The sequence below is a fragment of the Urocitellus parryii genome, chromosome 16 (genome assembly GCF_045843805.1).
Source record: "Urocitellus parryii isolate mUroPar1 chromosome 16, mUroPar1.hap1, whole genome shotgun sequence".
Lineage (NCBI taxonomy): Eukaryota > Metazoa > Chordata > Mammalia > Rodentia > Sciuridae > Urocitellus > Urocitellus parryii.
Window position 1 is genome coordinate 16,236,602 of NC_135546.1, and position 27,977 is coordinate 16,264,578.

The 27,977-nt window shown below is 42.1% G+C and overlaps 1 protein-coding gene across 2 annotated transcripts in view; it reads left to right on the top strand.

The window, feature by feature from the left end:
* The window catches only part of Pparg (peroxisome proliferator activated receptor gamma), a 139,198-nt gene that overhangs the window by 62,442 nt on the left and 48,779 nt on the right, over positions 1–27,977 (top strand). The window contains exon 1 of one of the 2 annotated variants that reach the window (XM_026383015.2): positions 2,461–2,600. The exons of the other annotated variant lie outside the window; for it this stretch is intronic. Coding sequence (XP_026238800.1) covers positions 2,519–2,600 — 82 coding nt within the window. The 5' untranslated portion in view covers positions 2,461–2,518. Of the gene's footprint in view, positions 1–2,460; positions 2,601–27,977 lie in introns of those variants that run through there. 2 annotated transcript variants of the gene reach the window in all.

The window sequence follows — 27,977 nt, forward strand, 5'->3', positions numbered from 1 at the left end:
CTACCACTGAACTATACTCCTAGCCCTAATCACTTTAAAAAGTTGAAAAGCCGGGTGTGGTGTTGCCTGCCACCCATAATCTCAGCAACTCGGGAGGCTGAGGAAGGAGGATCGAAAATTCGAGGCAAGCCTCAGCAACTTAGCAAAACCCTGTCTCCAAATTAAAAAAAAAAAAAAAAAAAGGACTAGGGATATAACTCAGTAGTAGAGCACCCTGGGTTCAATTCCTAGTATAAAAAAAAAAAAAAAAAAGAGTCTGGAATATGAAGGCAGAAATGAGGTGACATTAGGGAATGAAGTGAGATATTGCCACTTCTTAGGAAATAAGGCTGCCATTTGCTCTTTAGTCTCAAATACATCCTGGGACATTGAATGGTAGTTATCTATAGGCAGAGTGGGACTTCCATTTTTGTTCTGTTCTGTTAGAAAGAAGTGTATTCTTGGCCTTTGTAAATGATTTTTTGGTCTGTCTCAAATTCCACCGAGAACCTTACTTAGATTACATCACATCTGTAAGAAAGACAGCCTCGTGTCTGGATTAATTTGGTATATAAGTAAATTTCCAAACATGGAGAGGGAAGGAGAAACTCTTATGGAGGATTCAAAGTCAATGTAGATAAAAACTAATCCTCCAGAGTGATAATTACCCCCATCATTTGGACTGTCGAGAAACTTGCTTTAACTTGAATTACATTAGTTCAGGGCTTTGGGGGCTTAAAGTAATGATGTAATTGCCCAACTCTCTACTTCATTGTGTGCTCTTCAGACCGGCTAAGCGTTTTCCCATCGAGCTATTGCTCCATGATTGACAGGGAAACTTACACTAGTCCCCTTGAAGAATAAGTAGTTACTCAACCCAGATTAACCAGATATATGGTTATTCCACTTGGGGAATATCAGGATGAGTGTAATTCAGAGAATTATTGCCATCGGATATACTGCCCTCTGTGGGGGCACCTTTTAACACCCACAGCTCACTGCAGTTCCACTAGGCCGTCTCTATGACAAGACCTGCTCCCACATTAGCAGTTTGGCACGGTTCATGTTTATCCTTGCCAAAAAGGGCAAAGGCCTTGAGCAAGAAGCCAGCTTTTTCCTGATTACAAAACTGACCACAATTCCTCGCCAACTTAACAGGGCCAGTCTTTTTTTCTTCTTCTTCTTCTTCTTCTTCTTCTTCTTCTTCTTCTTCTTCTTCTTCTGGTAATGCATTATTCTTTTCAGAAGGAATCTAGTTTTTTCATTATGACATAGCATTTATCGTTGAACCATCGACCGTTGAAACATGACTGAAGTGGCTATGGCTGGATAAACTTTAACTTTTTTTAAAAAAGCAAACCCTAACATAGAAAATAAAAACCATATCAGGCCCTCCGTCTCTCGGCCGTTTATAGTTTTCATAGAATTTGGGTAGTAGTTGCTGTCACATTGGATTTTGTAAAACAGTCAACTAAATAACTTAGACATGTAACTTTGGGGTAGCATGCTGGTAGCAGAATTTAAAATATGAGCCGGGCGTGGTGGCACACGTGGATAATCCTAGCAACTCAGGAGGCTGAGTTAGGAGGATGGCAAGTTCAAGGCCAGCCTCAGCAATTTAGTGAGACCCTGTCTCTAAACTTTAAAAAAAAAAAAAAAAAGGATGTGGCTTGGTGGTTTAGGATCCTTAAATTCAATCCCTGGTACAAAAAAAAAAATTACAAAAGCATATCTGAAGCTAATATCATTTGGGGTAGAGGGGAGGAATACGCCCTCTCTCTCTCTCTCTCTCTCTCTCTCTCTCTCTCTCTCTCTCTCTCACACACACACACACACACACACACACACACACTTGAGATCCAAAATATTCTTCAGATAATTGAGATTCAACCAAGGAGGGACACCTAAAAGAAACTTTACCCAAATAAGTTTCTCTGCTATTTCATAACCCAGAGATTTTGAAGTTTTCCACTAAGAAGTGATAGATGTGCGTTTTATTGCAATTTTTTTAGATTTTTTTTTTTTTTAGTTGTTGTTGGACACATGCCTTTACTTTATTTATTTATTTTTACGTGGTGCTGAGGATCGAACCCAGTGCCTCGCACGTGCTAGGCGAGCGCTCTACCGCGGATCCCCAGCCCCAACCCACTTATTGAAATTTTAAAAAATCGATCAAATCCTGAAATGATCCCCGCTCTGATACAGAATGGTTCGTGCCCCTCTCAAGACACAGAATGTGTGGGTCACTGGCGAGACAGTGTGGCAATGTTTTCCTTGTAATGTACCAAGTCTTGCCAAAGCAGCAAACATTATGACACAACATTCTGTCACAGCTGGCCCTCTCACAGGACGGTGCCAGCCGGTCCTTTCTGTGTTTATTCCGACCTCTCCCAAATATTCAGAGACTAACGTCTTGACTCGGTGGTGGTATTCACACACTCCTACCATCACAAGCCTTTTCCCTTTAATGGATTGATCTCTTGCAAGAAACAGACCCAACATCAGTGTGAATGAGGGCTCATCCCCATTCCACACGGTTATGGGTGAGACTCTGGGAGATCCTCCTGTTGACCCAGAGGGCGATTCCTTCACCGGTTCACTGTCCGCAAGCACCTCACAAGGTAAAGGCGATTCCAGGTGCGGTGGCTGGGGATGCTTTGGGCATTTGCTTTGGGCACTTGCGTAAGGACAAAATTGCGCAGGTTATCTGTTTTCCATTTTATCCTTATTCTGATCCTCTTGTGTGTATTCTCCGGTGTTTTAATGCGGAGTTTGCTACTGTAGGGTTCACTTAAGAATGGATTCCAAGCCTCCACACAGACTCCTAGCCTAGTCTGCATTTTATATCTGTGTGGGGCTCTTGTTTCCTGGATTTTAAGTATTAAAAGTATATTTATACCCCAAAACAACCCTATTCATTTTTATTTCCTGAATTTACATGCGTTTCCTACTTAGCTTACTAGAATACTGAAAGGGTCACTCTTTGCCCTTTTGATCTTGGACTTCAGATGCATCTAACAGCAGTTTTTGATCCTTCTTGGGGCATTTTTATCCCTCTTAACGTCCTTTCATCATTTCTCAGTTCGACTTTGAAATCTAGGTATCTGTGTGTACGTTTTATCTCCCCTAAAGATAAAGATTGCAAGCTCCCGGAGTGTAGGAACAAGTTCTATTCTGCTTTAGATTTCTTACGATGCTTCCTAGCCTGGTGGCAAATGTATTGGAGGAAAAAAAAAAAAAAAGATAGTGGGTACCTCAAAGGAGATCTTCTCTTAAGCATCTCATTTTATGCATCAAGAAAATGAGGCCCCTAACAGGTTAAATGCATGCCAAGTCAATGATTAACTGTGACTTCTATTCAAATTTGTCCAATTCAAACAGAAACGTAGTTTTTCTTTCTTTTTTTTTTTTTTAAAGAGAGAGTGAGAGAGCCAGAGAGAGAGAGAATTTTTTAATATTTATTTTTTAGTTCTCGGCGGACACAACATCTTTGTTGGTATGTGGTGCTGAGGATCGAACCCGGGCCGCACGCATGCCAGGCGAGCGCGCTACCGCTTGAGCCACATCCCCAGCCCCGAAATGTAGTTTTTCAACCTTTCTTTCTTGGCTCTTGCTAAAGGTTAAGTTCTTCATTTGTCTAGCTCCTTCTACTGGAGTTTCTCAGGACAGTCTGTTCTGTTTTGCATTGTTTCGTATTTATTTCTGTATTTCTATTTGTTCCCTCTTTCTCTTCTCACAGAGTGCATGTGAAAACAGACGGTACTAACTAGGGGGATTCATGTTTTACAGTATAAGTGCTGAAGCATTCAAATGAAAGTCACTTCATGGTTGACATGGATGGCTTCTTAATCTTGTGATTTTTCTAGAAGCCTGAACATAGGGATCACAATTTTTTTAAAAAAAAATGGAACTTTTTTAAGAATTGAGGGGGAAAAAAAAGTCTCCTGAAGTAGTATTTTATTTTATTATGAGTTTGTGTGTGTGTGTGTGTGTGTGTGTGTGTTTGTGGTATTGGAGCCAGAACTCGGGGCCCCTTGTGCTCTACCAGTGACGGTCCCTCCAGCCCACTCATTTGATTCATTTCTGTCATCTGAGGCTCTTAAATAGGATTTTAGTTCCATGACATTCTATTAAAAAGCCTTCTTCTATTTTTCTGTAAGCCATAAAAATTATTGCTATCTTCCTTTAGTGATTCATTTTAGCCTGCCTCAGGGCAGAATGTCCTGGATGTGTTGTGAAGTCACAGTTCTGAGTCAAAATTTGATAGTTTTGTCTCTTTGGGAAGAATATGTTTAGAATGCAGCGCAATAAATATTTTAGCTTGACCGGGGGCGCAAGTCCTGTTTGTGGCAAGGGGTGATTATGTGATTCCAGCTAGTTTTCATTCTGTGCTAATCTCTGTTTTTATGCCCTGAGCATAATATTCTTTGAGTCTCAAATCCCTCCAAAAGAATAATCCATGGGGCTGGGGCTGGGCCTGGGGCCCATGGGGTTGGGGTGTGGCTCAGTGGTAGAGCACTTGCTTGGCATGTGTGAGGCACTGGGTTCGATTCTCAGCAACACATACAAATAAATAAATAAATAAATAAATAAATAAATAAATAAATATCAACAATTTTTAAAAGTAAAAAAAAAAAAATCCAGCACTTTTCTTCTTAATCAACATGGTGCAGAATTATTTGCCGGGCACTGTGGAGTGCACCAGAGGTCCCAGCTACTCAGAAGGGTGAGGTGGAAGGATCCCTTGAGCCCAAGAGTTTGGGAACAGCCTGAGAAACACAGCAAAGACACCCCCCCCACTTCCCTTCAAAACAAAACAAAATAGAATTATTAGCAGGATAAAACATTTTACATCAGCTATTTAATTCTTGTCTTCCGTGGCTTCTACCACTTATTCAGAAGTGTTTTTTTCTGTTAAAATTTCGAGAGCCTACGTCGGTTACTTCTGTTGCGTTTTCTGAACGATCACCAAATATCCTGCTCCTGCCAAGGAGATAAACTTGAAAATAAATCGGGTATCGGATCATCGGTTATCTGAGGTCACCGTGCATGAAGCTTGTGGACTTGGCTTGGGTGGAATTCGGAGCTCCTTCTTCCGCGCCATGGAGCAAAAGGAATTGTGGGTTTGCGGGGCGCTGGGAACTGCTACTGAAGGAGAAGTGACACTTTTACTGTGAATGACCCAGAGGTCCAGTTATATTTGTCTTATCCACAAGAATTAAGATCTCCACGATGCTCAGAGGGGACTGCCACAGTTTTTCCAAGGCCCCCTACTTCCTCCGGCCCCTTTAGGGTTACTCCCCTCTCTTTGTTCACCAAGAGCTCTGCGAGCAACCCCAAGTAACCCCACGCTGGCTCCGAAACCATTTCCACCAGAAGAAATTGCCAAGATCCAAGGGAAGCTTCCACAAGCTCAGGCTCACTGTGCCTCCCGCTTCCAGTGCCAGACTTGGTCCTGTGTGAATTCTATCATTTTAAGCTGTTGCACCAGAGCATCGAGAGATGATGACACACTTGTCCTTTGGAGGGAATTGAGCAATGCAAATATGCCTCAGAGACATGATAAATGCTGCAATCGTCAATCCTCCGAAACGAGTCTCTCTCCCGAGATAGGAGCGAGTGATTGATTGCACGCCGTTTTTATTGAAGGATACTTAAACTGTGTCTGCATGACTCCAGGCCACTCAGAAACATCTAGACAGTGGACCCAAATGTGCCTCTTTTCAGAAGTTCAGAGGGACCCATGCTGTACTTGGAAATGTAAGGACCAATCCCATTTGGGCCAGACAAGCTGCTTGAACACGACCAAGTCCTTTTTCCTCTCTGGTCCCTCTGTGTCCACATGTTTTAACAGAAACGACATTAGGATTATCGTGAAGACCGAGCGATAGAATATTTGCAAAAGCAGATCTAACGTCCTATATGGATTTTTATTGTAGTCGCCTTAATCGCTCTGGAGAATCAAATAAATTTAAAGTCTTTTACAGAATATGGAAAAACAGAGCTGTCCTCATCAAACCAAAATGAGTCGGTGTGCCAAGGCAAACGCTCCACCACTGAGCTATCCTCCCAGCCCTGATTTGTTTTATTAACATTTGTCTCTGAAGAAATTGACTTGCCAAAGGTTGAAATCATTCTGGGGGCTTAAGTGCGAGCAACGATTGCATGTTTTCTTCTCAGACACGTGGGAAAACTGTCTTGAGTTTTAATCGTCTCTATACGTGAAGAGGCAGTCCAGGAAAGATTTAAGCTCTGAATTTCATAATCTCCCCTGAAATGACCCGTCAGAGGACTGGGATTGCAGCTCAGTGGCAGAGGACTCGCCCAGCGTCCACAAGGCTCAGGGTTCCATCTCCAAAACCAGAAAATAAAAAAAAAAATCAAGGTTTTTAAAAAATTCATTTTACGGGCTGGGGATGTGGCTCAAGCGGTAGTGCGCCATGCCTGGCATGCGTGCAGCCCGGGTTCGATCCTCAGCACCACATACCAACAAAGATGTTGTGTCCGCCGAGAACTAAAAAATAAATATTAAAAAAATTCTCTCTCTCTCTCTCTCTCTCTCTCTCTCTCTCCTCTCCTCTCTCACTCTCTCTTAAAAAAAAAAAAATTCATTTTACTCTTGCCCATATTAACCTTTTTTTTTTAATTAGTGTGCCTCTAATTTTATCATTTATTTCTTGATTTAACTTCTTGATTTAACTTTCAAGTTCTTTCTTGAACTTCAGGATTCAGTAGATTTCTACACTAAGAATCTCCTCCCTGTTTTTCAAAAAAACAAAAAACAAAAAAATAACTGTCATTTCTCTGATACTTTCCCCCAAAATTATGAATTGTAGTATAAGAAGCAGTTGAAAGAAATGGCAGTTACGTCAGACGAATACAAGATAACACAGGATTATTTTTTTAGACCTTATCACACAACCTGGCCTTAGAAAGTCCTGGGCAGTAGTCATCCATTGAAAGTGTTAATTGCGCTGTAAAACATGAGTCTTTAAATGAAAACGATTTTTATAGCTCTCATAGAGATGGTGTGACAGATGCTGTTTTTGTGAGCATTGTCAATTGCATCTTCAACCTGGAGAAATCACCCCAGGGGAAATTCACACCTCACCCTGGTTCTTTCTTAGGCACATACTCCTTGGATCTGTCAAAATATGAACAAAGTGAATTTCTTCACTGTCTTAGAGCAACAGAACTGTCCCAAAGCTGCTCCTGTAGCTTCCTGTGGACACACTTCAAATGCACGCTAAGGGGTTGTCCAGTCCATGCCCCATATCCATCTCCTCCGGTTGGTGAAAATATATGTGATAATGAATTGGACTCATTTGAATAGAACTAAGTTTCTATAAACTTCAGCAACGTTACTTTTTCTTTTCTGTTTCTCTCCTCTTTTTTTTTCTTTCTGCAAATGCGGTTTTGCACCTGTCACTAATTTCGAGACATCAAAATTACACCTGTAACTGATGGTAGCGGCAATCCAGCCCTTATAACCTCAGATTTAGGATCACATGGCTATTGGAGCACAGGGCGTTTTAGACCCGGGAAATTTTTATTGGAGCAAGAGATTGCCAACACAAGATTTGAGGTTCCCACAAGTGGTGAATGGCACCTGGTGGTTAACGTGATGAAGGAGATTTGAAACAGTCAGCTGTCAATTATCCACGTGTGAATCAGCCCTCCTCCCCTCGACCTTCCAAATGAGACACACTCTGCTGTCCAATCCAGATGAGCAGATAAGCAGTGCTATAAAACCTCCCTTTATCAGTCTTCTAATATTTATTGAGCACCTACTATTTACCAGGCCTCATAGTAAACATTGTGACGTCTAGACACTTTCGCCTGGTTTTTGTGGCTCTCTCCTTCATAATTGACCCCCACCTTCTGTATTTTACTTTATTTCCCACCAACACCCCCCCCCCCCGGGGACTGGCCTGCCCTGCTCTGTTCGAGCTAATCTCTTTGTCCTCAGAACAAGCCATTCTTATCCTTGCCTCTAAGCACACTGCGTCCTAAAATGCCTCTCCTGATTCCTCCATCTTTTCAAATCCTCCCTGTCATTCAAGGTCAGGTTTAAGTAAACCTCTACACCACACACACACACACACACACACACACACACACACACACACACACACGCCTGCTCTGAATGCATTGTTATTCGTTGCTCTCATCTCCTCTGAACTGATAATGTGACTATTCTGTCTCTTCTACCTCCTTGGCGGCCACCAGCCTGATCCAAGCCACCGCCTCTTGCCTGGACGCCAGTCCCCTGACAGGTTTTTCTGCGTCCGCCCTTGTCTCCCAACACCTGCCGTCCAGAGGGATCATGTTAAAGAGTCAGATCTGTCACTCCACTCAATACCCTGCAGTGGCTCCATTTTATACATAAGAAATCTGCCCTGTCCCCTGTCCCCTGTCCCTCCCTAGACAACCTCTCTGATCCCCCTCTCGTCTTCTGTCCCGCCCCACCCCCAGCTCCTCTTTATTCTGCTGCAGCTGCATCGGCCTCTTAGCTAGTCCTCCAGCATCCCAAGGTGAACCTGCCTCCATGCCTCTACTCCAGCCCTTGTTCCTGTCCGCGACCCGCTTCCTCTGACACCCTCTTGACTGATTCCCCCAGTCTGGCCGTGTCTTACCCTCCATTGACAACTACCTTGACTGCTCCATCCTCCCCACGGCCCTCCCCCTGTCTGTTCTCCAAGATCCCATCTCGAAAGCATCCGTCCTGGTCTAGGATACCTCGTCGTTGGTGGGTTGGTTGTGTTTATTGTTCATGGTCCGCCTCATCCCTCTGGGACATTAACCCCAGGGAAGCAGGGGTCTTTGTTCATCCACGGAAACCTTCCAGCTGCCATGGACCACTGCAGGGTGAACAGCGCGCTCATTAACACTTACTAAATGGGAGAATAAAATCCTCTTGCCTTGGTGGCCTCTGTCACACAGTTGAACCCTGAATTAAGAGACAGTTGCTCTTATCTTCTGTTTCATACATTTTTTTTTTCAGCCAAATTATATAGTCACTGGGGCAGAATCTCATGTCTCGGTCTCATTTCCTAGCACAGAATAGGTCTCTAATAAGTCCTTGTTAACTCATTATTACCAAGAGGGTCTCCTCCTGTACCACAGCGAACTCCTGAGGTCAGGGGCTGGAATATGTTTAGCAAATGAAAACAGAAGGATAGTGTGTGTTGAAAATTATTCTAAAACCAATGCCAGTGAAAACAAACAATGCTGTGTACACAACGAGCCAGGTACAGATATGTTTTGAATTCTCTATGATTAAGTTATGGGTAGAATGTTCTTCCATTGGTTTGAATGTCATTAACTGAATGTTATTCACATATTAATTTTGTCACCATTTATTTGTGGATTTTCCAAATCCTTGGGTTCTTCTGCAAGTCTGCTTACCTTTTGATACTTCCAGTATTTATTTGAACCTTCAAAAGACTTATTGGCTAGAAGTGCTTAAAAAAAAATATTTGAGCCAGGCACTGTGGCTTATGCCTATAATTCCAGCAACTTTGGAGGCTGAGGCAGGAGGATTGCAAGTTGGAGGCCAGCCTTAGCTACTTATCGAGGCTCTAAGCAATTCAGCAAGACCCTGTCTTTAAAAATACAAAGGGTTTGGGAATGTACCTTGATGGTAAAGCACCCCTGGCTGGTTCAATCCCTGGTACCAAAAAAAAAAAAAGGTAGCTTATTTGATTAAATAACTAATATCTAATATATAAAACATTTAGTTCATTGCCTGATAAGGAGTAGGTACCTTAGTTCTATCTTCTCTCCCCCTTAAAATGAAAGTTCCCATGTGGGATAATACAGATTTTCATTATGCATGCTATTTAGGGTTTTCTGGTAAAGCTAAGTAGGACTTGTTGCGTACTCTCTTGCCATCTTTTTATTAGCAATTTTTCAGAATACTTAGATGTTATCTGATAGATGCACATTGTTAATCTCAGTTCCAGAAGAAAGAAACCAAATTTCAATGACCGGTTTTGGCACAGAGCCAAGGACAAAACTACGTAACAAAACAGGGTTCCTACTGTCCTTCCTCTAATCCAGCCAAGTCGACCCTGTGGTCCCCCTTACTTCTGTTCTATTAAGCCACTTCTTGGGGACAAAATAAAATGATTTTACTATTATTATTTTGCTTTGTACTAATGTAATTATTTAATGTAACATCATTGGATACTACACTTAACCTGAAGATCTGCCTTTAGGGTAGAGTAATTAAAATCACAGACTTACTCTATAGGTTCTTTGCAAGGTTTTTTAATGCTTTAAAACATGATGCAATCAAGAGCCCAAAGTATGGCCAGATTCACCTAGAAATCTTTGCCATTTACAAAGAAATCCCTTTACCATTGATAGAACCTCATCTCAAGCTGCAGTCACCCAGGATAGAAGCATTTGACCCAAGGAGAAACAGTCTCATTGTCAAGTACATGTCCCATGTAAAACCTGAACTTTGGTGTTGTATACATTTCATTAATATTTCTTCAGCAGTGTCAATGATATAAGGGGCATGCCGGGTGACAGGGGCAAATACTTTTTCCTTGGTCTTTGGATAATAAAGCGAATCCTGACATAATTCAAAACCCAGCCCCACCCAAAAGTTAGCTCTGATTATTTCGGAACATGTTAGTCTCCCCCCTTCTCTTTGTAGAGATCTTGTTGTCTCTACCACATCTTTCACCTTTGTAAGCTGATCAAGGTCAAGGACTCCATTACAGTGCATTTCTTGAGAGGCCTGAGAAACACATCGGGTTAGGTAATTGGTTATCTTGGTTTGAGATGTTTTAGGTTTATGTTACTGATTGAACATTTACTGCGCTTAAGATACCAAGAAAGAAAAATGCCAAAGACAACTAAAACAAGGAAAGGTTTTGGGACGAGAAATGCCGTAGGGAAAGATAATGATAACTCTTCTGAGAATCGAGGCTCATAAAATAGATTGTAGATACAAAGAAAAGTTAAATAATGAGCATGAAATCGATAGCTTGAATGGATTTCACCCATTGACTTTATTTATTTTCAATGAAATAACTCAAAACGCAACTGAGCCAAGAATATTAACTTCTCAAACATGCAACTCCTAATATTGGCATTAGTATTTGGGGAAAAAAAATTTTCATCCATTGTTAATAGATATGTGAACTTGGAAAACAAAATTGGACCTGGAGCTGTGGCCCACCCCATAATATCAGCAACTCGGGACGCCGAGGCAGGAGGATCACAAGCTTGAAGCCAGCCTCAGCAATGTACCAAGGCCTTACACAGCTTAGCCGAGACCCTGTCTCAAAAATAAAAATTAACAAAGGGCTGGGAATGTAGGTCAGTATCAAAACCAGAGAAGTAAACAAAAAAAACAGAATTGGCCTTCCATATGGCAAAAGATAATGACTTCTAAAGCAAAATGTAACTTTTACTGCTTCTAAGTTCCTTGCAACTAATATACTGTCTTTGCATTTCTGCCCACCCTGTAACTATTAATTGGAGGACCTTGATTGGATATGTACTGAGCCTTTATTGTGAAAGGAAACCAGTTAGAAAAAGAGAGATGATCTGTCCAGACTAATTTTAATACTGTTTAATAACCTCCGAATTGAACAGTACTTAAACAAATGCCCTGGAATTCTATGACCCTGATAGAACATTCTCCCTTATTTATCTTTTTTTTTTTTTTTAACTGAAATGTGACACACATAGAGGAGAGTGCCTAAAGTGTTTTCACAAGAAAACATACCTGTGCAATTAACACCTAAAGAAACAGAACAATATCAGTTCTCCAGCAGCCCTGTGGGTATTCTGATTTCTAATCCATAGATTAGCTTTGTCTGTTTTTGAATTTTATATAAGAATCAAATCCTAGGTGGTTGACCCCTTTTGTATCTGGATTCTGTCATCCATTCAGCATTTGTGAGATCAATCATATTTACAGGATAAACGTACTTGATTCTCTTTACTACGTGGCGATTCCTTGTGCGGCTGTATCACAGTACATATTTCATCTGCTCTGCTGTTCATGGGGGCATTTGGGTGGTATTTGGAGACAAAGCCTCACTAAGTTGCCAAGGCTGGCCTCCACCTTGCAATCCTCCTGCCTCAGCTTCCTGCCTCAACTAGGATTACAGGGCAGGCGCCACCCCCAGCTTTGCTTTTAGCTTGATAACTTTCGTGTTTTAAATTTCACATTTAGAATCTACAGTCCACATGGAATCAGTTTGTGTGTGTGTATCATGGAGAGTAGAGAGGTTTGTTCTTTTCCACATGGTTATCCGGTTGATCTAAATTTAATGAAAAATCATCCTTTGCCAGCAGTGACATTTTCGTCATAAATGAGATGACCTTATTCTGTGTGCGATTGGTTCTGGACTTGCTTCTCTTCCACTGTCTATTTTTATATCTTTGTATCAATCGACATATTGTGCGAATTACTGTAGCTTTATAATTGCTTCGGCTATCTGGGGGTAGGAGTTCTCCAGTGTCATTGGTCCTCTTCAAGATTCCCTTTGCTCTACTTGGCCCTTGGAATTTCCACATAAATTGTGGACTGAGCATGTCAGTTTCTGCACAAAAGTGCTGTGATTTTGATTGCAATTGTTCTTAACCTGTAGATAAATCTAGAGAGAGTGATAGTCTCCCCATCCACGGACATGATGTTTCTGATGCTATTGTGAAAATAAGAAAACATTAAAGTTTCGTCTTATGTTTGTTGCTGACTTTTAGAAATAGAAATGGTTCTTGGATATTGCCCTTTTACCTAGCAACTTTGCTAAATTCTCTTGTCAGCCACAGTGGGGTTTTGTCGATTTTTAGAAACCTATTCATGCCATCCGTAAGTAATGTTAGTTTTACTCTTTTTCCAATCCTTGTGTGTTTCTTCTCTTACTGCATCGAACAGCGTCTCCCATTCATGATTGAATAGAAGTAGTGATAGCTGCTATCCTTATCTCATTCCTGACCTCAGGATGAAAATTTTAAGTATTTCACTACTAGCTATGATAATGGCCACTTTCAGGTATTTTGTTTGTTGCTTTTATTATTTTTTATTTTTTAAATATTTGCCTTTTTAAAAAAATTATAGGTGGACCCAATACCTTTATTTTATTTTATGTTTTTAATGTGGTGTGCTGAGGATCGAACCCAGTGCCTCATGCATGCTAGGCAAGCACCCTACCACTGAGCCACAACCCCTTGTTAATTTTATGTTTTCATGGACATTTTGTATCAGCCTGATGAAGTTCCCTGTCCTTCCTACATAAGAGATCTTTCGAAAATTGTGATTGAGCTGGGCATAGTTGGTGCATGCCTGTAATCTCAACGACTCTGGAGGCTGAGGCAGGAGGGTTGCAAATAGCCTCAGCAACTTAGCAAGAGACCCTAAGCAACTTAGCAAGACCCTGACTCAAAATATAAAAAGGACTCGGGGTGGGTGCTGGGATTGTGACTCAGTGGTAGCGTGCTCGCCTAGCATGCAGGAGGCGCTGGGTTCGATCCTCAGCACCACATAAAAATGAAGACAATAAAGTCCATCAACAACTAAAAAAAAAATATTTTTAAAAAAAGGACCGGGGTTGCTGCTCAGTGATTAAACACCTCTGGATTCAATCCCTGGCACCAAAAATAAATAAATAAATGAATAATAAAAATAAAATCACGAGTGGATGTTGAATGACAGCAAACATTTTCATATAGGATGTTTTCCGGTGATATTATCATAGCCCAGGAGGAAGACTAAAAATATGAACAAATGCTTTCTGTGGATATTCTAATGTCATATTATAATGCATTTTAAGAAAATAGCTAGAGACAATCTGCCAGTCAGCCCAGAACTACTCGTAGTCTGGCTGCATCTGTTTTGACACTTGGGTTCTCAGTTGCCTGTTTGGCTGGAGACCATTGTCTTCACATGAAGGGCGCTTGGCACAGTGCATCGAAAACCAAAAGCGCACAGTGGGTCACACAATTGGTTCTCAGACTAAACAGCTGTGAGGAACGGGAGCGGCTTTCCCCTCCAGATGATCCCAAGCGGCTGCCGGAGCTTCAGCGGTCAAGTGCTATTGAGAGCCACCTAGCCCTCTCCCCGGGCTGGGCTGTGGGGTGTCCTTTGCAGTGGTGGAGAGGTGGGCAGAGAAGAGAAGGATCTGGTAGACTCCTTTCTCTGCCCTCACAATCGTTTGTGTTCCTCCCCTTAACCCCCTGGGAACCATGGATGCTTTTCCTGCCTCCAGAGTTACACCTTATCCGGAATGTCACCTAGTTGGAACCTTGCAGTCTGTACCAGCTTCCGACTGGCTTCTTTCACTTGGTAACAGGCATGTTAACTTTCCTCCACGTCTTTTTTGTGACTCGGTAGATCCTTTCTCCCGGGACTAAATATTTCATCATCTGGGTGTTTATCCATTCATCCACTGAAGGCTGTCTTGGTTGCCTCTAGGTTTTAGCAGTCATTTTTGTATTTCTGTTCATTTGGGTAAATACCAAGGAGTGCAGTTGATGGTTTGTGGGGTAGGAAAATGTCTGGTTTTGTGAGAAATCACCAAACTGTCCCTCAAAGTGCCTGGCCCATCTTGCATTTCCCCCAGCATTAAATGAGAGCACCTATTTGCTCTGTACCCTTGTCAGCATTTGGTACTGTCAGTGTTTGGGGCTTTGGGCATTCTGATAAGTGTGCAGTAGTGTCTCATTAATTTGCAACTCCCTAATGACAGGTGATGTTGAAGATTTTATCTTCTTGGGTATGTTGTCTGTTCAGATCCTTGGTCCATTTTCTAATCAGGTTGTTCATTTCCTTGTCAAGTTTTAAGAGTTCTTTATATATTTTGGTCAGCAGTCCTTTCACAGATAGGGGGTGGGTTCACATTTTTTCTTCCATTTTGTGGTTTGGCTCCTCATTCTCTTGACATTACTTTGTGCCAAAAAAAATTTTTCATTTTAATAAGTTTCGCTTATCAATTATATCTTCCATGGCTCACGTTATATCTAAAAAAATCATCACCATACCCAAGGCCATCTAGGTTTCCCCATGTCACCTTTGATGAACCTTATGGTTTTACATTTTCCATTTAGATCTATGTTCAATTTTGAGTTGACTTTTATGAAGGGAATATGTGGATATCCACCATTTTTGTATGTCCCTATCCAACTTGCTCCAGCATCATTTATTGGAAAGACTACCTTCTATTTCTTGTATTGCCCTTGCTCCTTGACAAAGTTCAGTCGACTGCCCTTGAACGTGTCTATTTCCGGGCTCTCCTTCTGTTCCCCTGACCTTTCTGTCTGTTCTGTTGGAGTACAACCCTATCTTGATGACCGTAGCTTTATAATGAGTCTTAAAGGTGGAGAGTGTAGGTCTTCATTTTTCTCCTTCAATATGGAGTTGGCTCCTCTGGGTCTTTTACTTCTCCATATAAACTTTAGAACCAATTCATTGACACCCACAGTATAATCTGCTGAGAGTTTGATTAGGATTGTGGTGAATCTATAGATCAAGTCAACACTAACTGATATCTTGATAATATTAAGTTTTCCTATTCGTGAACATGGAATATCTCCATTTTTTAAAGTTTTTTGATATCTTTCATCAGTTTTATAATTTTCCTCATATATGTTTTGTACATTTTTTTAGACTTGCATCTAAGTATTTCCTTTTGGGGGATCTAATATAAATGGTAAAATGTTTTTAATTTCAAATTTTACTTGTTCATTGCTGGTATATAAAAAAAAAGCAATTTTTTTTTTTTGAGATGGAGTCTCAACCTTGTAAGCTCAAACAATCCTTCTGCCTCAGCCTCTCAAGTAGCTGGGACAACAACCACATGCCACCACACCTGGGTTGACTTTTGTATATTAACTTCATATCTAGCCGGCTTCCTATAATTTCTTATTAGTTTCAGGAGAGTTTTTCATTGCTATTGATTCTTTCAGATTTACAATATAGCTGATCAGATCATTTGCAAACAAAGATTTTTTTTATTTCTTCTTCCTTTTCTGATCTTATTATATTAGCTAGAACTCCCAGCACCATGTTGAAAACAAGTAGTGAGAAGGGGTATCCCTGCCTCGTTCCTGGTCTTAGCAGGAAGGCTTGAGTTCGTAACCCTAAGTATGATGTTTAACTACAAGTTTTTTTGTGTGTATTCTAGTTTGCTGAGAATTTTTATCATGCATGGGTCTTGGATTTTGTCAGATTCTTTTTTGAAATCTGTTGATAGGATCATGCACTTTTTCTTCCTCAGCCTAATGATAGGATGCATTACATTAATTGACATTGGAATGTTTAACCATCCTAGCCTTCCTGGGATAAATCTCACTTGGTCATGGTATGTAATGCTTCTTATACATTATTGGGTTCCGTTTGTTACTATTTTATTGAGGATTTTTGTATCTATCTTCTTCAGAGTTTGGTTTATGGTTTTGAGGGGGGTTTTTTTGTAATGTATTTGTCTTATTTTGGTATTAAGATAATGCTGACTTCATGGAATGAGTTATCACCTATTCCTTCGGCCTCCATTTTCTGAAAGAGATTATACAGAATTGGTATAATTTCTTCCTTCAGTGTTTGATAGAATTGACCAATGAATGCATCTTGCCAGGTGCTTTCTGTTTGGGGAGGTTATTAATACTGGTTCAATTTCTTTCTTCCTTCCTTCCTTCCTTCCTTCCTTCCTTCCTTTCTTTCTTTCTTTTTTAAACTGAGGATAAAACCCAGGGGTACATTCCCACTGAACTACATCCCCAGTCCTTTTTATTTTTTATTTTGAGACAGGATCTCACTGAGTTGCCCAGAATGGCCTCGATCTTGTGATCCTCCTGTATCAGCCTCCCCAGTTATTGGGATTACAGGTGTGTGCCACTGCACCTGGCAGGTTCAATTTCTTTAGTAGATATAAGGCTGTTCAGAATCTCTATTTCTTGTAAGAGTTCTGACAGATTGTGTCTTTCAAGGAATGGATCCATTTCATCTGAATTTGTGGACATAGAGTTGTCCATGATGTTTCATATTATCCTTTTTGTTTGTTCGCTTGGTATTGAAGATTGAACCGACAGTTTCATGCTAAACTTGTGCTTTCCCACTGAGCTACAGCCCCAGCCCATTATCCTTTGAATGTCTGTGAGATCTGTAGTGATGTCTCTCCTCTTTCATTTCGGAATGAGTACCATTCTTCACTTGTGGCCACTGTGTACTTGGCAAAATAGGAATTTCCACTCAACCAGAGTAACTGTTCAACAGTTAGCCTTAGTCCTGATTAGATCCTTAATAACATCTCCCTATGGAAACCCGTGAAGGTAGTCTTAACAAAAGAACTATGTTTGAGCTGGTTTGGCCACAATGAGAAGAGGACGTGACTAGCTAGCTAAAGAAGCAAAGGAGGTGGTTAATATGAATGAGAGGGTTTTCCTATCATTTTTCCTCACCCAATACCTCAGGACTGGCTTAGGCAACTTTTCCAAGCAAGATGTGACCCATGCAAGAAAAAATGAACTTCTAAAGATCATAAATGAGCAGAATCTTCTCTAAGGCTAGTGATAAGCCCAGACCTTCGCTAAGACTTTGTAGATCTGAATTTGAAGATTTGCTGTGAGATATTCTGGTTTATTATAAAGAAATGTGCAGGTAGAGATACATACTGGTATGTTGCAGTCTCTGTCAAACTTATCAGTGGGAAATCTAACAGCAGAACACTGGATTTGGTTTTAATATAGTCTAACTAGGCAGCAGAATGAAATGTATTATATTAAAGAAACAATTGACACACCAAAGAATTCATTTGTAAAGCTTTTCTTAATTCATTGTATCCAAAATAAGGAGTTTTATATTCAGAGAAACCACAACAAAATTCAAATCTCAGCATTAATACAAATTAACTATGTAACATTGGGCAAATCATTTAACTCTTTATGTCTTATTTTTTAATCCTATTAAGTGATTAAGAAAATAGTTTTCGGGCTGGGGTTGTGGCCCAGTGGTAAAGCACTTGCCTAGCATGTGTGAGGTCTGGGTTCAAGCCACAGCACCACATAAAAATAAATAAAATAAAGTTATTGTGTCCATCTACATCTAAAAGAAAAATTTTAAAAAAAAATTGTACATAACCCCCAGGACTGTTTTATTTGTACATTATATATATATAATATGTACAAAATCACATGTAGGACAGATATAAGGTACAATGCCAGTCATATAATTAGTGCTTAAAAATTGTTAGCTAGCTACTATTATTAAATTATAGTTCTGCTAATGGGATTCAGAGTCTTTTTTCTCCTTTACTTAACAGAAAAACTCACAATATCGTTGAAGGATAAGGAGTGAATTTATAGAATTTAGGGGATTGATAGAATTTAGCTCAGCAGTAGAGTAATAAGTAACACCTATGATATACACACATGCCTGAGGCCTGGGGTTCAATGTCCAGCTCCAAAAGGATTTTTTAAAAGATATTTAGCTTAATTTTTACTTTTTATCAAAGTAATACTTATATGTAGTTTTTTTTTGGTTTGTTTTGTTTTGTTGCGGTGCTGGGAATGGAACCCAGGGCCTCATACATGCCAGGCAAGGGTGCAACCACTGAGACAAATCCCCAGCCTGTGTATGATCTTTCAAAATCAAATAATATAAAACCCTTGATAAATAATCGCAATCTTCAGCTGATCGTAGTGGTGCATGCCTGTAATCTCAGCAACTCAGGAGGCTGAGACAGGAGGATCTCAAGTTGGAGACTAGCCTCAGCAACTTAGTGAGGCTCTGAGCAACTTAGTGAGGCCCTGCCTCAAAATCAAAAATAAAAAGGAATGCGGCTTTAGCTTAGTGGTTAAGCACCCCTGGGTTTGAACCCACTTACCAAAAAATAAAATAAAATAAATAAAATTTTTTAAAAAATTTGTGATCCTCAACCTGGTGCGGTGGCACATGCCTATCATAACAGCAACTGAGGAGGCTGAGGCAGGAGAATCCCAAATTTGAGGCCAGTCTCAGCAACTTAGCAAGACCCAGTCTCAAAAGGTAAAATTAAAAGGGCTGGGGATGTAGCCCAGTGGTGGAGCACCCCAGGGTTCCATCCCCAGTACCAGGAGGAAAAACAGTGATTCTCAGTGCCACAACCAGTGTCCACTCCTCGGAGGCAAGGACTTCAGACCTTCACCTCTATTTCTTTAGAATAGCATGCTTGTATTTGATATTTTGTAAACTGTACTCATTGCCCATTAACTTCCTGCAGTAGAAGATAAGAATTTAGTCCTCTGTCATCACAGTCCCTTTCCCCAGACACACACTCCTCCTAAACCCCAGCTTCACTCTGTCGCTACTCGTAATTTTGTGTTGGGTCAGTTGTCTGTGCTTACAGAGGACTTGCAGTTGGGCCAAGCAGTACTAGAGTTCTGTTTTCTGTCTTATATAGCTATTTGTTTTTCTGGAGTTAATTTTTTTTTCTTGGTACCAAGGATCGAACCCCAGGGTGCTTCACCACTGAGCCACATCCCCAGCCCTTTTAACTTTTTATTTAAAGACTGGATCTCACTAAATTGCTCAGGGACTCACTTAATTGCTAAGGCTGGGTTTGAACTTGCAATCCTCCTGCCTCAGCCTCTCGAGTCCCTGGGGGTAGAGGCATGTGCCACCATGCCCTGCTGTCTTTTCTTGTCTTTATACGATCACCAAGTTCATCTTGAACCCTGATGGAATACTAACAGCTCTTAAAAGTGGACGGTTTTATGAGGAATGGGATGGTCATTTCTTGGATCATCCCACAAGACATTCTGCTTCCTCCTCCTCCTTTTGAGGCTACTGTACATGTACAGTCCTGGACTTCCTGCACCTCTGTGTTTTGAGCCTTTGCTTCCTGTGTGTGAAAGAGTACAACACGAGAGACCTCATGTTTCTGAAAATGCCTTTATTCTACTCTCATACTCGTTGATGGCTTGCAGTTCTAAACTGGGCAGGGCACAGTGGCACCCACCTGTAATCCCAGGAACTCCAGGAGGCTGAGGGAGGAGGATCACAGATTCGAGGCAGAATTGGCAATGTAGCAAGAAAGATCCTGTCTCAAAATAAAAAAAAAAATAAGAAGGATTGGGGTCTTCCTCAGAGCAAATTATATTCCATGCATCTCTAATTTTGTCAGAATGAATCCTAATTTGAACCATTAGGAACCATTTTTAAAGAGGAGGCTGGGGAGGTAGCTCAATGGTAAATCACCCCTGGGTTCAATCCCCGGTACCCTGCCCAGAAATGTGTAAATTGTAAATTATTTTCTTCTCTACTTTGTAAAGCATTGTCCTCTTGATTTGCTAGCTCTCAGAGCGACGGTTGAGATGTTCAGTGCTATTCTGGTTCTCGAGTCTTTATATGGGTCACCCTACCACCCGGGAGTTTTTACAGTGATTTTTCTAGAAAGGGTGTTAGTCCACAGTAATTCCTCCTGGCATCATCTTGTGTTTTATTGTTGAAACCGTTATGAATCCTTGGCTTTATTCGTTCTAAAGTTAAAGGAAAGCGGGTGGTCAACATCACACCTTTCAACTTTCTTTGGCAACATGGTAAAGGCAGCCTGAGTCTCACTTCACCCGCTTCACCTGGCTTGATCTAGCCTTTCCTGAATTGGACTGCCACCCGTTTTGTTTTTCTTTTTCATTATTCTTTAAAGAACCTCTTTAGCGTACATATGACATGGCTGGGGCGAGGCCAGATGAGACTGTCCTGGCGACAGAAGAGCAGTTAAGCCCTCCAGTGAGTAACCCGGAGAAGAAGCCTGGGGCTCTCCTTTTCCAGAGATCTTTAAAACAGGACATCTGTTTTAGGTGTGGTCCTGTTGGAACAATAGGACTTTGCTGGCGTTTCTTCCTCTTCCTGTCCCCTATGGTGGCTTGGAGGCTTTTAGCCCACCTTTTGTATGACGGTAGGACTCCGGCTACTACTAGTATATCCTACAACCACCACCACCACTGTTTATTGAGAACTTACTAAGTGCCTGAACCTGGGCTAGTTGCCTTCCATCTGTTAGTGCTCCTAACAGCTGTAGGAGACAGGCAATGCTGCTGTTTTACAGATGGGGATAGTGAGGCACAGTGAGCTCACTAAAGGGGCAACCTCTAGGGCATCATTGGAACCCAGGGCATGCGACATGATTCTGGCTCCTTCCTTCATCACAGTTGAAGAGTCAACCTGGAGAAAAGCAAAGATGATAGGCGTATTGTATTTCTTGTGTAAAAACTTGGCCCAACATGACACTTGCTTTATTAGACCACTTAAGACCGTTCCTTAAACCTTTGGCTTAATTCAGAGTGTATTATTTTTGTTAAGGAACCAATTCTGTGTCAGACCCTGTTTCTTCTGCGTTTTCTTCGGTTATAATCTGCCATCTGGCAAAGGGTTTCTTGCATAAGAGTTTTAAACTTTGATGTCATTCACACATATCAACTAATTAAGGCCAAACAGACCTGGATGTCTGAAAATTGGCAGAGCTTCCAAGTGCCTTTTTCGACATATTTAGATACAGTAACCACCTCATCATGTCCTGCTGGGCCAGAGACAGAAAAGTCGCATTCTTAGCCTCTCCTTCTGTCCTGGTTTTCTTTCCTCTGTCAAATGAGGAACTTAGATCATCTCCAAAAGGCCTTTTCTAGTATTTCAGGAGGATTTCTGTCTCTGGATGTTGGCTCTCATGATGGGAGAGGAATTAGATAATCCCCAGATCCATTTATACTGCAAAATGATTTACACTCGTCAGTAAGGAGGGGCTGGCTGGATAGATCAGTTGGAACCATATTTATTCACAAGTACCATGACATGTCACTGAAGCAAACAAGAAGAGATTGAAAACCAGTCCTTCGGTGTCTTGTGAAGGTCATTTCTAACAAGGCTACCGAGTTTTTGAGATTCTATGAAAGGTATTTTCCCCACCACACAGTCTCAGTGCCCAGCTAAGCACGTTTCTGAGTTACTCTTTTTTTTTAATTTTTAACATTTTATTTCTTAGTGTTCGGCGGACACAACATCTTTGTTGGTATGTGGTGCTGAGGATCGAACCCGGGCCGCACGCATGCCAGGCGAGTGCGCTACCACTTGAGCCACATCCCCAGCCCTCCCAGTTACTCTTTAGATCACACAGGTCTTGGCCCAGCACAGGTCTTGAGTGACAGTTTAGTAAAACCAATTGTTTTTAATATAGAGCTGGAAGATCAGGAAGGGATGTGTTTTTCTCATCAATATTATTTACTGTACAAGGTTAAGTGTGGATATTGAGCTTTTACCATCAGTGCCCAACTATCTGCTTGGTGTCTGTGCCTTAGTTCTCTCTCTCTCTCTCTCTCTCTCTCTCTCTCTCTCTCTCTCTCTCTCTCTCTCTCTCATTCCTTCCTTCCCTTCCCTCCCCCACTTGTCCTTTCCTTTCTTCTCCTTTTCTTTCCTTTTTGCAGTGCTGGGGATCAAACCCAGGGCCTCACGTGTGCTCAGCAAGTGCTCTGCCCCAGAGCCAGCTCCCCAACCCGAGTTTCCTTTTCTTTTAGTTAGAATTCTAAGGGTAGCTGATTCATAGGGCTATTACGAGGATCAAATGAGACAATTCAAATACAGTATTTTGGCACAATCTTTAGCAAAGATTTAGAGTTCTGTTAATATTAACTAATGCAAATATTGAAGGAGATGTAACATTTCTGCAGCTACATGCGCGTGTGCGTGCATGCGTGTGTGTGTGGGGGGGGGTGAGCATGCTCTGGGGATTGGTCCCAGAGCCTCACATGTGTCAGGAGAGTGTCTACCATCGAATGACACCCGGGGCCACTCCCCAGCTATTCTGATCATTTTCCCATCCTATTCTAATAGTCTCTTTCCTCTTCACGAGGGACCACAGAAAACCCCAGAGATAAGCCCCACAGTCCCGGTGCTCAGTTTGTACTGAGCACCTCTTCTGACCCACTGCCACTTTCCCAAACGGTGCTGCCTGTCAGATTCCAGAAGTGACTTTATTCTTGCACGAAATCCATCCTATTTTCCTTTGAAATCCATTGCGCTCCGGGGTCAGCGTGGCAAGACGGCCCACTGACCACGACTGAGTCCAAAGCCAAGTTTGAAGGCCCGAGCAGAAACGGCAGGAAATTCACGTCCTTGCCCACGAGGACGGCCCCAAGACTCTGGCCTGCTTGAAATCCACCAGAGGAGGTGAAATGGATGGAGGCACCTCGAGGCAGCACGACCCAAGTCACCCAGCCGGAGAGCTAAGACTCTCGCTGGTCCCTGAGAAGGGCCGCTGTTCCTGCAGATACCTGGGTCCCGTGCTCTTTCCTGGGTGGCTGCACAGAGTCACCAAATACGCCCCCTCCACTTACAGCTTGGCAGCGACAGAAGCTTATGTTTTCTAGACACAAAATGAGAAGCAGGCTTCCTGGACCCATTTTCTAAGTCAAAATAAAAATAAAACATCCAGGAAGCCCACCCTGCCTCCCGTCACGGCGGCCCATGGCGCGCTATTGCTTAGGTCAAGGCGTCCCGGATAAAGGAAAGGGGGAAAGGAGAAGGAGCACTGGAGCGGGATGTTTTCATAGAGACCGAGAGCCAAGCTTTGGTTTGGTTTCGTTTCTTATTTTGTCCTTAATTCTTAGAAAAAATGAGAAAACATGAGCTGGGGTGGGTGAAGCTCCGGGGGAGAGTGCTTGCCTAGCATGTGCAAGGCCCTGGGTTCCATCCCCAGCACCACAAAAAGAGAAAGAAAAAGAAAACCTTATAGGATCCTGATTCTCCTCTTTTGATAAGCAAAGGGTGGGGGGGGGGATTCTATTGTATTTTATTTACAATATTGAAGACTGACATATTGGCTGGTGGGGAGCTTCATCTGGCACAACTAAACCACCGAGAAGGAATCTTTATCTCACAGCAAAACGAAAACCCAGTCTGCTCCTCTCTATAAGGTAGAATCATCCCGTTGGCAGGCATTTAGTAACAACCACCCACGAAGGACGGGAGGAAAAACTGAATAAGAAGCTGCTGTCCTTTGCTCCAGACGGGCCATGTCCAGGTGGAGATACGAATCCAAATCAGTCATCATGTCAGAGTCAAAGGAGGGAGAAAATGCTGGGGCAAGACAGAGAATGGAGAGTTTTTTTTTTTAAGTTGGAGGATTGATTCATGGAGGAATTAGCACTTGACCTGGGCTTTGCCAGACAGGTAGGATTGCAGTCTGCAGAGATGAGGGGAAGGGATCCTGCGTGAACAGACCGGAGCAGGGCATCTTGAACCTGTGGGGCTGGGCATGTGTCTCAATGATGAGAGTGCTTGCCCCTCACGCACGCAGCACGGGGTTTGATCCCCAGCACCACAGATCAATCAATCAATCAATAAAAATAAAACAAACAAGAAGAAAACAGCAAAAACAGCATGCTAGGCTTCACCTGTCTGGGATAAGCAGAGGAATATAAGAGAGAAAAGGTACATTAGGGTGGTGTAGGGGGGCCTTGAATGCCAAGCTAAGACATGGTCATTTATTATGGAGATCCACTTTTCCGACTTGTCCAGGACAGTAGAGAACAATAATACGGCATTCTGGCTGGACACGGTAGCACATGCCTGTATTCCTAGCAGCTCAGGAGTCTGAGGCAGAAGGATCACACGTTTGAGGCCAGCCTCAGCAACTTAGAGAGGCCCTCAGCAACTTAGCCAGACCCTGTCTCAAAATAAAAAGGGCTTGGGGAGTGGGGGTGGGGGTTGTGTGGCTTAGTGGTTAAACATCCCTGGGCTCAATTCCTGGTACCAAAAAATAATAAATAAATAAAGCAAGCAAGCATTCTTTGAGGGAAGGAGGGGAGAATGACGAGATGGCGCCCAGGGCTTGTTTAAGACACTGAAATAATTCTGTATGACACTGCAATGGTGTTGGATGCTTTTATCAAAACTCAGAGAACTGTACAAGGCACAGAATAAGCCTAATATAAACTGCAGAGTTCTGTTCATAATGGCGTATCAGTATCAGTTCGTCTGTTGTAACAAGTACTACAGAGGTGCAGGATGTTAAAAATAGGGAAGACCTAACTGTCTTGTTGAGGAGGGGAGAGAGGGTCTCTAGGCAGGGAGAAGGTATCTAGGACCTCTCTGCTCAATTTTATGTAAACCTAAAATAGCTCTTTTGGAGGGGGAAAAAAAACTGCTCTAAAAAAAGTAAGGTCTATTATTTCTTTTTTAAATCCTTCTGGCCACACAATGTACTACAAGTACAAATTATTTTAGAAGCTTCATATTTCATCGTAGAACTCACATGAACTTTTCACTCTATTCCCTGACACATAAGTGGCTATTTTCGCGTTAAAAAATTTTCCCCAGAATTTTCCAGCAAAACAGACAAACCCCCCGGGGGATGCGATTCCTGCGTGAAGAAGCATGACTTTACGTTACAGGGAGTCACTGGAGCCGTCGATCACAGAACGAAACAAAAGTCAGCCAGTAAAATAATGAATGACCCATGTCTGCTGCACACTCCTACGATTTTGGCCTCCTTATTTCCCATGTCCAGTGTTCACACAGAGGCACACAATCCACCTTCAACTTCACCTTCTTCACACTCAGGAGCTTTGCAGTGGGCCTCACTGAGAAACTCACCTTTGAAGCTATGACAGGTCTCCACAAGAGACAGGTCCTTGAGTAGGGAAATAACTGACACTAAGAAAAACTAACAGAGAAATAAGAATGCAGCAGTGCAGGCCGGGCACAGTGACAGTGGTGCAAGCCCGGGGAGGCTGAGGCAGGAGGATCGAAGGTTCAAAGCCAGCCTCTGCAAAACCGAGGCCCTAAGCAGCTCAGTGAGCCCCTGTCTCTCAATAAAATACAAAAAAGGGCTGGGGAGGGGGCTCCGAGGTCAAGTTCCCCTGAGTTCAATCCCTGGTACCCCCCACCCCCCAAAAAATAATGGAGCATGCCGCAGAGGCCGGCAAAGTGAACAGAGTGACTCAAGTTGGGCCAGTTTCAATGAATTTTGAAACACAGGCCACAGTTGGATGGGTGCCTCTGTCATTAGGAACACAGGTTTGTTGTTTTTTTTTTTTTTTCCCCTGAATGTCATTGAGACCCAGTATGACCTTTCAGCTATCACATTCCTCTTGCTGGTGTGTGCTGTTTACACGGCAACACAGATAACTGAAGGTTGTTTGGGTGCTTATTACGTAGCCATTCAGACACGGGAGCCCAAACACGGTGCCTGATGAGCCCCTCTCCAGGCCCCGGAGCACATCACAGGAGCGGTCTTCTGATTTGTCTGTTTAAGGCGCTTTGTTTCTCTTATACCGAACACAACTGAAATCTTGAGTCTCAGGCCGGAGTTTGCCTTTGAGAGCAGATTCCTTCGCTCTCTGTTTGCTGGGAAAAAGCAAGAGGCCCATTCCCAGATACCCCGAGGAGCGTGGCTCTTGCTCTATCAATCTTTTTTTATCAATGAGAGGACAGAACAGGGTTTCTTGGTCCCTCTTGAGTTTGAATCTCAACGTTTCTAGCTCATGAATCTTGAGCAAGTGATTTGACCTCCCTGATCCCACCGTCTTCTCCATGGAGTGGACCCAGGACCTCAGATTACACGGGATAAAAGGTGGCGTTCATCAGTCCATCGCTTCCCTCCTCCCCTGCCCCATTCAGCTAGGATTTCGTTCATTTTATTAGTTCATTTTATTAGTTAATCGTTCATTTTATTAGTTAATGAGTATTTGATAAGTGTTTTATGAGCCACGCGCTTTGTTAGAAGGCGCAGACATACCTGCAAACAAGACAGAGACCTCTCGGATTCCAGGATCCTTGGGATCTAAGAGCAGTTGTTTCTTTGCATTTGGGTTTAGCCGTCCTGAAGTTGCACCAGTGCATCTACCAGAGCTAACACTTAAAATACTTCAGTGGCTGCTTTTCTCGACACCCCTTTGAATAGTGGACTAGTTTCAGGTAAACAAAGCCAGTCCAGTAGCTGCTATACCACAGTTTGAAGTCTACACTCACCAGAGGCTCACACAAGTTCACACAGAGTACTTGGAACCCAACTGGTCAGGGTTTCAGTTCACTTGCTGTGTTAACAAATCAGATTTAGAAAAATGCACGTGGCCTGTGGCATCATGAGCAGGTAAATTCATGGAAGTAGTTATTTTGAAGTCTTTTCTCCTTTGTCTTTTGTATGGGGGCCATAGATCCCAGGAAAGCTCTACCATCGAGCCACATCCCCAGCTCTTTTTATTTTTTTATAAATCGCTGAGGGTCTCACTAAATTGCCAAGGCTGGCCTCCGACAGGCAATCCTCCTGCCTCAGCCTCCTGAGCCGCCGAGAGTAGGTATGCACTGCTCTACCTGGCTCTCTGTCTTTTATATTGTTTTTTTGTATTCTTCTGTTTTGTTTGTGTTTCCTTTGGGGGATGAGCTAAGTTGATGCTGAGGGACCAGATTCTGACTTTGACATTTTCTCACATATTCTTACATGTTCACCTGCCTGTTCTCTATATGGGGAAAACTTTCTCATCTGAAGAAAAGCTGTATCCCCTCAAAAAGATAAATATTTGAGTAATTGTTCATAGTGCAGAAGGGAGCTTTTCTAAAAGACTGATTATAGTATTACCTTAAGAACAAAATTATTTTAGAATGCTGTTGAATAAATGCACATAATTTAATTTAGCAACTCAAATACAAGAGCATTTAAAACACAAATAGAATAACAAAATTTTCATCCTAAATAGAAAAATATTTAGGGTTTTAATTTTAAGGAAAAAAAAACACACAAAACTGTCCTAGAAACCTATGCTCTTTAAAAATAATTGTTAACAGATTGCACCAAAACAATAAAAAACCTTCTGCCCAGAGAAGGAAACGATGAACAGAATAAAGAGACAACCTACAGAATGGGAGAGAAAATTTTGCAAACTGTATATTTGGTCGTGGGGTTGATATGTAAGAAACTCAGATCGACAGCATAAAAGACAACCCATCTTAAAAACAGGCAAAGGATCTGGACAACCATTTCTCAAAGGATGACATACAAATGGCCATC